The sequence below is a fragment of the Cydia pomonella genome, chromosome 8 (assembly GCF_033807575.1).
Source record: "Cydia pomonella isolate Wapato2018A chromosome 8, ilCydPomo1, whole genome shotgun sequence".
Lineage (NCBI taxonomy): Eukaryota > Metazoa > Arthropoda > Insecta > Lepidoptera > Tortricidae > Cydia > Cydia pomonella.
Genome location: NC_084710.1, coordinates 13,842,711 through 13,855,409, shown reverse-complemented (window position 1 = coordinate 13,855,409; position 12,699 = coordinate 13,842,711). Strand labels below are relative to the sequence as shown.

At 37.2% G+C, this 12,699-nt stretch overlaps 1 protein-coding gene across 2 annotated transcripts in view; it reads right to left on the bottom strand.

The window, feature by feature from the left end:
- Positions 1-12,699, bottom strand: part of LOC133520625 (protein amalgam-like) — a 69,058-nt gene that overhangs the window by 16,105 nt on the left and 40,254 nt on the right. For both annotated transcript variants that reach the window (XM_061855154.1, XM_061855153.1), the window contains exons 4-7: positions 10,506-10,661; positions 7,077-7,205; positions 3,003-3,140; positions 2,623-2,772 (exon numbers count right to left, since the gene is read on the bottom strand). In XM_061855154.1, coding sequence (XP_061711138.1) covers positions 2,623-2,772; positions 3,003-3,140; positions 7,077-7,205; positions 10,506-10,661 — 573 coding nt within the window. The remainder of the gene's footprint in view (positions 1-2,622; positions 2,773-3,002; positions 3,141-7,076; positions 7,206-10,505; positions 10,662-12,699) is intronic.

The following is a 12,699-nucleotide window of genomic DNA, read 5'->3' as shown; positions in this document are numbered from 1 at the left end:
TAACCGTCCATGCAGAGATAGCTCAAACTTCGCCTCATTATTTAGGCATTTGATATGTATTCAAATTGATGTTTACCCATATTTTAGTCGATGTTCATTGTTCACTGGCTCGTTCAATTGTGCTCTAGTTACTTAACTAGAATAATACTCAAAATAATTTCGATAAAATATTGAGAATATTAAAACCGACACTGGGATTCTACGAAATAAATTATTTCATATATGTAGGTACTTTTGAAATTAAATATTAAAAGTATTTTATTTTGCTGTATACTCCGTTGCTCTTTGAAGAGATCATTCTGCGAGTAAAGGCCACCGCACAATGAGCCTTCCGTGTGTGTGGGTTTCATTCGACGCCCTTCCTTGGGTGAGGGTGTGAGAGGTCTCTTCCGCATCCCTGCTGTGGAGACTGTGTCCATTCGCGCCCTTCGTGTGGGGCGGTCATTCGTCGTCGTTTTGGGGACGAGTATGCGATCTGGCGTGGGCCAGCTTTATCGCTACCGGCCGTGTGAGCCTTCCAGCAGCGATACAGAGCTTTAAAGATAATCCGTTCCTATCTACAAATGCTTGTTGTTGTGTTGTTGTTGTGACTGTATGTGTATATTTAACATTGTATTCCATCTTATTATACCTATAGGTACACGGTAAACAATAAATGAATAAAATAAGAATGCTTTGAAAGCGATTCGTGTCAGCTTATTTTTCTGTATGTTTCCGGATTTGTCTAAGACGCCTAAAGTTTTTTTTGTTACTTCATAGTTGATCGCTATGTCATGATAATGGGATCCTGGAGAAATCGAGGGACTATCCGAATCACAATATATTCAGACATTGTTTGGGTGTAATCATCAGGGTGATTCACTCAGATAATTTTAGTAAGTATCGTGGAGTAAGCGCGTTTTTGGAATAATAGAATAAATATAAACTGTGATTTTGTTATATCTTACCATACTCTGAGGAGTGGATAAGTAGGCTATACTGAACAACTTTTACCATGGAGGCAACCCCGAAAACGCAAAAAAAAATCTGCAGTCTCATACATTTCGGCGTCATAATGACAATATTTTCTACGGAACAGCAGACTTTTATTTCGCGATTTTGAGGTAGGCTCAATAGTATAAGTTGTTAAGTATGACAAGATGTCATAACAATAGTCAAACATAACAAAACTGTATACGCACAGAAAAATATAAGCATTGAAAAGGTTCAAGTAAAGAGAGCCAGTCAATCAGGATTGACTGGCTCGGGAGAGAAATCGGGATTCAAATCTGATCGGCTCGAATAACAGAAATGTCGCACGGGTTCAGCGTTTCTTTCAGAGACGTTTTCTTAAAACTGTTACCTAAGGCCCGATTCGAATTTAAAGATACGTCAAATATTAGGTCTACTAGATACGATATGGATCGGACATGTCAGTGCCAATAGTGACGTTTCTTCAAACAAAAAGGAATAAATCATTGGTTATTTGTTACTGTACATAACTTAACGACATAAGTATTTTTTTTAATCGATTGAATGATTGATTGTTATAATAGTATTTATTTATTTGTTAGCATAGTTGATGTTGATAGTTGCCGTTCACTATAGACTTAAATATACACACATTATTAAAAAACGTTCTCTTTCTAAAAATATAACAAATCACAAATTTATTACACATTTTAACCCTCTTCAAACGTCATAGGTCTTCTTGAATTATTATTTTACTTAACCCACGATTTTACAGACATGCAAAAAATTAAGACATGTAAATTTTATTCAACCGCTTGGATTGCGTAGGAAAAAAGTTTTGGTAAGTTTCGGGAAAATTTTTACTCCTCACGACTATTTACTTACTGCATAAATGTGACGTTCGGGTGTCAACCGCAGCTGCATTACTAAGTTTCGGCGTCGTTGTTGCCGCCGCTGTGTTTGTCAATTTCCTTGAAAAAATCAATGACCTTCGCTGCCGCATGACTGTCGCGATTATGACGTTCATTCCGTCACTCAATTTATCAATGACAGATACAGCGGCGACAACAACGACGCCCAAACTGTAACGAAGCTGCAGTTAACATCTGAACGTCACATTTAATATACACGTAGCGACAGTTAACATCCGAACGTCACCTTTAAGGTTTAAGGTGACATTACTGTGTTGGCGTTGGCGTTTCTGACAATTTCCTTGATAAAATGAGTGACATTCGCCGCGGCATTACTGCCGCGATTATGACGTTCATTCCATCACTCATTTTATCAAGGTAATGCCGCAACAACTGTTCCTGTACCAGCTGCCTGTTGTACAGTCAGCAGCAATAGTAGCGGATGAAACAACGCGCCAAAAGTATCTGATATTCCGGATAACTTTTCCAAATATAGATAATTCTCTAATATTTACTTTCAAAAGTATATCTTTTACAGTCTAAATTGTTCTACATATAGAACCATCAACTTTTGTTAAGCTGTTAAAGAATGATAGATACTTTTGAAACCTTGATCCGCTACTTTTGATGCTGACTGTACGAGCTGCAGTTGACATCCGAACGTCATCTTAATGGAAATGTCCAGCGCCGTATCAACAAACTCCGTACATTTTCTGCGACGGCTTTGGGTGGGAAAAACTCCCCTGATGTTTATACTTACTGTACAGCGTGATGTCGTCCCGCGCCGTACCGAGCACATTTTCAGCGACGCACTGGTATGCGCCAATGTCGTCCCGCGACACGTCGTCTATCTTCAGCACGGCTGTGTGCTTATAGCTGTTGGATTTTATGAGCGTCTGATACTTCGAACCTGAGAAAAATAGGTAAAAGTAAGTAATTTTTATACAAAAATGCAAAATGATTTGCTTAATGTGTGCTTATTGGAAAGCAAGTGCTGACTACCAGTAGCTTGTTTTAAAAGTGGAATTCAGTGCCCTGAGAGAGTTAATACTAGGTATCATTGCGAGGAAAATATTTGTAGATCAACGGTTTATACTAAACAAAAGTAATTCACCGTCTATACATAGAACACCTCTGTACCGTTTTGTATCCTGTTGATGTTGATGTGTGTCCAGTAGACACTCGGTGTAGGGTACGCCTCTATTTTGCACTGTAGCAATACCGATTGTCCCAAATAGCCCCCTATCATTTTCTGCGTCACTACAGCAGACGGCTTGCCTGTTAAGAAAAAAACATTTAAAATTGATATTTACGGTAGGGAATTAAATGTTAAATCTATTTCGGTACGAATGCTGTTAAAGTTTCTAAAAATCCCGCGCGTTTTCATCTAACTAAAACCGAGCCGGTATACCTGAGTCGCAACAGTTCGCGAGTGAAATAACGAGTTTGTTGCTTTTCTTAGAAATGGTGCAACGAGGCACTCTGCACGAGAGCGTTGTTGGACTAGGTACCCGATACAAGTGAAAATATTGTAACGACGTACCTAACAACTTTGTTTGGAAAATATACTGTGCTCTGGAGGCACTATCTGGAATGATAAAAATCTATGACGGTGGTCGTTCGGAACAACTTATCTCATGGAACCAATATGTAAATCGCGAGAAAAGGATACCCCTGCGGTGGCAGCATGGTCCCATTTTTATCACTTGTCAGTACGCCCGTAACTTTCGCGCTTACATACTTGTTAGAACGTAACAGGCATGGTGACAAATGATAAAGAGCCGACCATCTTAGCCCTACTGAACTGTACTTAGTAACACATTCTACTGAGCCGTTTTTGCGTGACTGTAACCATCTAAGCATAAAATAAAAAATATTATAATTATTAAATAAATAAATAATAAATAAATATTATAGGACATTATTACACAAATTGACTAAGTCCCACAGTAAGCTCAATAAGGCTTGTGTTGAGGGTACTTAGACAACGATATATATAATATATAAATATTTATAAATACTTAAATACCTACATAGAAAACACCCATGACTCAGGAACAAATATTCATGCTCATCACACAAATACATGCCCTTACCAGGATTTGAACCCGGGACCATCAGCTTCGTAGGCAGGGTCATTACCCACTAGGCCAAACCGGTCGTCAATTATTGCATAGGTATACCTATTTATTCATTATTTCATTTATTTTTAAAGTAATTAAATGTTGGGATATTACCGGATTGATGACGAAAACGAATACTTATACCAATATTTAAGCTTTATTCGCTTTTTACAAACATAATAGAAACCAATTTACAATAAATATTCCAAGACGTCTTCACTGTAACTACTAATTAGTTCGAAGTCTTCGAACTTGCCGCTTGTCACCGATTACCCACCTTATTAGAACCATTTAAAATGGCGGGAACCAGTAACAAGTAAGTGTCAATTGATACTCTTTTATAAGCTTGTCATAAATAAAAGTAAGGATAGTCAATATATAAGTTATTTATAAATAATTATTCTTACATAAACTACTGTCGAGTACCTAGTTATTAAATCGCAATAGATAACCTACTGTAACTGTCATAATTATTATAACCTCAGATTGGCAGCCAAAATATTTAGACACGTGTAGATTAGTAGGGAGGTCGAGGTTATCATATCTTTAGCAATATGTATTTCACTAACGTGAGTAAATGAGACCAATTTCACCTTCGGGGAAATACCAAATGAATGCAGGTGCGTTTGGGTTCATTCTGAGAATTTTGTAATTGCCGAATTTTATATAACACCATTTTTTGGTTCGTAGTATTATTTATCCATTATTTTGCAGCCAAAGCATTGTTTTACTCTAAAAAATTTAGGTAAAAAGTACGGAGCAAATATTTAGTGATATTAAAATAAACTTTGTTGTTTGTCTATGGAGTTGATACTAAATAAAATTTTCTTATAAATCAACCAAAAGGTATATGTACATCACTGCAAAAAAAGATAATATATAAGCAAGCTTAAATAAGTAAGTAATTCTCACTATTCTTAATAAAAATAATACTGTTTTAATGTGTCCATTCAAAATCCCCGCCAACCAATTTCAGATACAACGGAAGAGTTTCCGAACCTTTTCTACAAATAAATCTATACGACACTCAAAATGGTCTAACACTTTCCGGGACACGGAGTTTGGCACAATGGAGAGTTTTATTGTCACCGCACTAGCCAAAGTAAAATACATTTACCTTTACCAGCTGTTTTGGAAACCTGCATTTCGGATTAGTTAATTGAAATGTTTTTTTTAGGGTACTTCTCCTATACGAGATTAGTTATTTGTTTTTATTTTGCTTCAACCCTATGGTGTGGGATATCGTTGGATAGGTATTTTTAAACGAAAGTCTTCAACAAACATTTTATGATGAAGTAATATTTTCTAAAATAATCTAACTTTTGTACTTTGGTTCCAAAAATTATGAAAAAAAATCGTAAAAATAGACCGTAGTAAAGATATTCAATGAAAACTATAGCGGATAATATGATCAGACTAGCCGTTTTTAGGGTTCCGTACCCAAAGGGTCAAACGGGACCCTATTACTGAGACTCCGCTGTCCGTCCGTTCCTCCGTCCGTCCGTCCGTCTATCACCAGGCTGTATCTCATGAACTGTGATAGTTAGCCAGTTGAAATTTCTATAGATTATGTATTTCTGTTGCCGCTATAACAACAAATACTAAAAACAGAATAAAATAAATATTTCTTTCCAATCTCGAGGTTCTCATCCAATCACCGAAGTTAAGTAACATCGGGCGGGGTCATTACTCGGATTGGGTGACCGTTTTTATAGATAATGGTACGGTACCCTTCCTGCGCGAGTCCGACTCGCACTTGGCCGATTTTTGAATTATCGCAAAAAGTCTACATAGTAAAAAGACGTACAAAGCGCAGTAAAGGTAATCAATCCCTTTTGCTTGTTACGAACATGATACGTAGGTTATAGCACCCGTTCGAATTCTATTGTGATGGGCGGGCAACTACGGAACCCTACACTGAGCATGGCCCGAGATGCTCTTGGCCGGTTTTATCAATTGTTATTATCTTTCCATATAGACGAAATCGCGGGAAGAAGCTAGTATAAACATAATTATTGACGGTTATTTTAATTACCCAAATAAAATAAAATAAACTATTATATAATCTATTATTATATTGTATACTTACGTTGAATAACACATGGACTAAATAGTATACATTTTTAATAACTTAGTCAGACATGTACCTATCGCACAATAAATATGTACTAGTAATCGTAAAAAATAATTTTTACAACAAATTTTATACACGTATTTCAAAAATCAGAATTCAGCTTACTGTTGCAACGTTTCTGGTGGCTGCAAATGTGCGATGTTACTCTCAATTTCTTTGATGAAGTGAATGATAAATTGACATTCTAATCGCAACAGCAACGCAATTAATCAAGGATCTCAACAGTGACATCTCCCATGTTTACCCTGCAGCAATCACCATCAGAATGCCACCTTTCCTCCGTCCCCTATCTAAATGACCTAGCGCGATCCAACTCATACATACAACTTGAATTTGCACAAGCAAGCAAATTATTGCATCCGTTCGCTCTCTTAACACTCACTTTAAACTTAAATGAACAGTGTTCTATCACTCAAAATCGGACGATCAAATAACAGAGAATAAATGCGCGCGCGTCGCGTCGAGTGACACAGGTTTCCCGTCCGACATTCAAGCTGCGACTGACCCGCATCGCTCGCGCAGCAAGTTGAATAACGCCACCGGGGTAACGCATGAAGTTGAATAGTATCGATTTCTCAAAAACTATTTACATAATTGAAAAATCGGCAGACGTAATTGAAGTGTACATCATTATTCACTATTGGTTATAGTTTGGTGTATAAGCGTTGCATAATAAGGGAGTTTATTCGGATTTTAACTCGAGAAAAGGGTTCACAGCAAAATTATTTATTTATTATGATACGATATGTTTTTTGAAATATCGTTAGACATAATTAAAAAACAATTACCAAGCTAAAATATTCTGTGCATAACTTGATTGTTTAAACAACGTTCGAGCATGCTATATCGACGTAAAAACAGACGCATTTGGCCCGGTAGCTTTTCTTCACTCATAGGCACACATTAGCTTTACCGTCTAATTTTCTCGTCAACTATAAACTACGAGTAAATACGTACACAACACACGCAGGGGTATCCGCTTGCTGACAGAAGGCGGCACTCCGTTGCTCGCGATGCAGAGCAAGGCGCCGCTCATGGCCCTCTCGACAGCCGTGAGGTTCAACCAGACGCCACTCCATTTGCTCACTGAAACATTCCGGCTTAGACAGTGCTAGAATTTATGCACCTTATCTACGTTACGGTATAGGAATACCTACGGGATAGGGTTTAGTTTAGTATTTATCTTGAGAGGCAAAACGTTAGGTGAAAAGTAGGCTAAGCGAAACTCTTCGATACACATCATACATATCACATGATAAATTTGCTGACTGTGATAGCAGAAATAAGGTATTTAAAAGGTTAAAATAGAATAACCGTTGCACATAAAAAGAAAGGACGCTTAGCACGAGGAATTTCGTGCATTGAACCGCCCGCTATCTTTAATCGTACGCGCATAATTATATTGCTGTTCCGTTCGCACAGTGTCACTGATGGGCGCACAGCGGCGGACAGCAATATTATGACGCACGAGCGAAACAAATAGGATCAGGCGGGTCAATGTACGAAATTCGTGCTTTTATACACATTATTTAAATTTGACATATTAATCAATTTGTTTTAATTGATTCTTCATAGTTTGGTATCATTGACATTAAATCATTATTTGATGATGGAAGAAGTAATCGAGGGAGCTCATAAAATATTTTATTTGTATAGTAACTACTTAGTTCCCTAGAAAAGTATGATTTGCTGAAGTAATTCATTAGTTCCTGTTCATGATTTTTTTAAATAGGTACATTAATATGTTCTAGATAATTGAAGATATCCTCAGAAATGAGAGGTTTCTAAATGTTTTGTTGAATATTGGATATACGAGGTCAATAGATTCTTCTTAAACGTTACTAAATTATACGCTTTTTGGGGAAAATATCCACACTTAAAGTGTAATTTTAAACGTCAACTTGTATATGCTATGGTGTTTAATATACATAAGTACTTATATAATTAATTCAACAAATTGAAGGAGCTGCTTATATGCAAATGCTGTGTGAAGTTTCCGGGAGCTCGCTAAAATATTATATGAGTACGTGTACTTATGAAAATCCAGTACCTACGTGAAGTGTGTCGTATGCACCCTGCGGAACACAGACCTCATCTACTAATACGTAGTAGACGACGCAAACACATGTGCCTACATCGCGTGCAAGATTGTTCTTCGTTTTAACCAATATTTTCTGTCGTGACCGAAGTACGAGTATGCGAATATTTCTAAGATTTAGATATCGAACAGCTTGAGAATAACCTGAATTCTTAAGCTTTTAACATTATCACCGAAATTTACCGCACTCCAAATACTCCAATGTCAAGGCAGAGTAGAACCAACTTACATACATATTTTTATCTGAAAAATCGATATCTCAAGCATCCAGCATAAAAAAAATAACCATGACTGGAAAATTCCAGAAAGCTGGTTGGGAAAACTCAGGCAATGGTGGCAAACAAATCAATCAAATTAAGTATATAAATCAATCACACCTTTGTTTGCTTACATCTATAGTGTTGTGTTCCTGCCGGTGAGTAAGGTTGCCAGTAGGGAATGCAATCTTGATCTTGCAAGATCAAGATTCCACCAAGATCTTGAGTGATTTTCCAAGATTCAATCTTGAAGGCCATCAATCTTGAATTTTGAAATCCCTTTCGCGATCTTGGCAAAATAGACCAAGATTTTCAGACAGATCGCGCGTGAAACGTCATACGTGTTCATACCTGCGCGGCAACGCGCGAACTGTCTCGCGGCTCGCCTGAGCCGTCTCACGCGCCGCGCCGCGCTCGGCCGACCGTCTGACTGGCGACTAGCAACGGAGCGGGGTGTGTGTGTGTGAGGCGTGGGGTCGCGGGACGAGGAATGAATCGACCAATCACGTTCTACAATCGCGCGGTGCGCCGAATTTGTTTATTATTTAGTCGCAATTTGACAACTTTGCGACTAAATAATAAATTATGATCTCATTGCATTGTTGGCAAGAAACAATCAACATTTTAATGATTAAAATAAAATAAATGCAATAATGTATTGCATTTATTATTATAGTCACTAAAATCTTGATTGTTTCTTGTTATTTTTTGAAATAAACGTTGATTATTGTGTTCATGGAAAGTTGTTTACTTTGAAAAGTATACTCAATTATATAAAATAATCCAAAAATACTGGTTACTCTCAATTTACAGAATTTGACTCAAAAATAACGCCTTTTTTAATTATTCTGCTCAATCTGGAATAATCCCGATAATCTTGATTCGAGACCAAGATCTTGACCCGAATCTTGACAAGATCTTGAACTGACCAATCTTGATTCCGAAAAGAGACTCCAAGATCTTGAATGGTCAATCTTGGCCCAAGATTGCATTCCCTAGTTGCCAGAGCTCAATGAGGGGGGGCGGGTTTAGGGTCGGCAACGCGCATGTAACTCCTCTGGAGTTGCAGGCGTACATAGGCTACGGAGGCTGCTTACCATCAGGCGGGCCGTATGCTTGTTTGCCACCGACGTAGTATAAAAAAAAATATCACTAGTAATTAGACAAAGCTCGTTTAGAAATTGGCACGCTTTTTTATCATACAATGAGGTACATGCGACATCTAGTACGATGAAATAAACCTCTGTGCTACGAAAGGTGCATTTGACGGGGTGCAATAGAGGCGGCACATTCTAGTGGCTTGAGTAAATGCATTTCTAGCCCGCTTCGAAATTGTTTTATGAAGTGTGCATCAAGGGTTGGCATGCTTGGCGTGTCGTCAAGATATATTTCAGTATTCGTCATACGTTGGAGCCAGAAAATGTTTAGAAAACTAGTCACTCGTTCAGGTTCACAGTAGCTACTAAAAATATTTGTACAGATGTTAAATGTCTGCGTATTCAAAAAAAGAAAAGAACGAATAACATAGAAATCTGTATCATTTATTTCTTTAAATACGTAGGCATTCAGCACTTGTTGGCTTAAAGACAATTATTATTGCTTACCAATTTGTCCTCTAATTCTTATGACCTGACCCTCGCCGTCCTCCAACCTCCACATGACGGTGGGGGGAGGAACCCCAGTAGCTGCACAGTTTATGGTCAGCCTCTCATCCTTGCCATATCAACTAAGAGGTTACCAACGATTGCCGAACTTAGACATCCTCGTTGGATTTTTGCATAATTCTAAGACGGTCTAGGTTAGCTTCATGGGTATTCTTATTAGGGGATTATTCGATGTTTATGCCAGTTATGCCATTATGGTTTCTTCCTATTCGCGATTCTGCACAATATGAATCCCTCAAAATTGCATTTGGTCACAATTGTTATTATGTTCCTCACAAAGATTGTCGGATGAAGGCGTCCATGTTACATGATTCTTAATCGTTCTGTATGTTGGGTTTAAGGTAAGTACCTAGTTCTTATTACTTACCGCTCTGATTCCCAATCCTCATGATCCCCGCGTCTTCTCTCCTCCACATGATGGTGGGGGGTGGAACCCCCGAGGCTGCACAGTGTATGGACACGTTCTCGCCTTCGCGTACCATCACCTCTCCGCTGCTGCCGCTATCAACGATATCCGGAGGTACTGTAGAAAAACGCAATTATGAATATTAAAAGAAGTACTACTTTTAGTCGACCTGAGTGCGTAGACAAGATGCTAATTGTTAACGCTTCGTAGCGGACAAAACGCAACTGTCTCTGTCGCAATATGGAAGACTGATATAGTGACATGACATAACTACGCTTAACGATTGGCAAGTTGGCTATGGCTACGCATCCCGAATAGTAACAAAAACCTATCGAAGAGTTACATCTATTTTTGTTAAGCTAATAATACTAATATTATATTGAGTAGCAGTATAAATAAGAAGTATAACAAGTGAGTAATAATTGTTACAATAGAATTACGACTGACGATGTCACGGATGAACCAATTTGCTTAAGTAGTTACATCTATGATTTCTCATCATCTTATACTTATTAGTTATTGAGTTATTATCTTGTCGGCTGTCGGTAATAGTACATTTCCGCACGTGTATCGAACGTAGTTTTTTAATACAGTTGGGAAAAAAATAAGAAAAACAACAAGTACTTTTTTATGCATAGAACTTAAGACAGAAACAATTGTAAATATAAAAAATATTATACATTACCTAAGTATCGTTATTCACGATTATTCGTGTATCGTAGGGGGAAGCGGGGCAGATAGGCACAAGGGGCAGTTTTGAACACCCACACTAATTCCTTAACTAAAAATTTATATTCACCTGCTGCAACACTAAAACATGGCTTTGTATGTGTGAGTGAGGTACCAGCTTCGGCACATCTCGCCTGCCAGCCGTTGCCGCTTGGTGCGTCAAGATGTGTTTCCACGGTCATATAGTAAATAATTTTTTTTTTTATTGAGTTGTCGTGCGAAATAGACTTTACCGGATGAACATTATAATAAGCGCTAAGTACATTTATTCAGTAATAAAGTTAGCCCATCATTTAAAAGTAATACAACAGTATATTTTTAATAAATTATTTTTATTTTATTTGATCATTGGGGTACTTTGCTACAGTAAACATTGGGGCAGTTTTGAACATATCAAAGTGCCCTCCAGTGTACCTAAGTTCCCCAGCCAGTTTTCTTGAAAAAAATATCAAAAGAATATTATTTTTTGAAACAGTACGAACGTAGAAACGGAAATAAAATTGATAATGAAAGTTAAAACACCCATGTAGCTTTTTGTTAAAAACTAACACTGATTTCTTTAAAAAGTATTTTTTCTGTAATTTTAGTACATCTGCTTAATAACTGTATGTGTCAATAGCACCACACTTAATTGACCATTAATAGGCTTTTTATAATGTTCAAGAAGTTTACTACTCTCTGTATCTGTAATGTGTGCTCTGCGGGGCAGTTTGAAACATTTACGGGACACTTTGATTCACGTACCAAAGTACCCCAAAATGATGTATCAAAGTATCCCATGCTATGTATCAAAGTGCCTTGCAGGTGGGGCAGAATGAAAAAAAAAACATTTTTTGTTAAAATCCATATATCTCTGTTATATATTGAGCATATATTTGACAAAAAAAATATATTCACTAAATTTGTCATCAACTAAGTATAAAAATAATGTATTACGAGTTAATTTTGGCGCCTAAACTTAATGTCAAAAAAAGGTGTACTAAACTGCCCCGCTTCCCCCTATATCTAAATTGTATGAAAACAATATCGAATGTTGCCATTCTTCAGTAAGAAAAAACGCCTCTGCTTTGACAGGCGTTTCGGCAGCTATTCCGTTCCATTCAGACAACTTATTAAGAACGGTTTTTCAATATTCAATATTAAAAAATAAACGTGCTATAATGATGAAGAGGTAAGTAATAAAATATGAAATATGCTTATAATTATTATTTTTACATTAACAGTAGGTTTTTATGTTGATTATGACTTTTAAAGGAAACTAACATTCACACTCATCAATAAGTAGTCATGAATTAGAACAAGTGGAAAAGTAAAAAGCACTAGTTCGCGAAATCAAACTTTCCGCACGCTAAACAGCTACGTTAAGTAGCACTTTTTGAGCAACTGTATTAAAAAATATCTCCCAGCATTTTCCTATCTTGCGCCA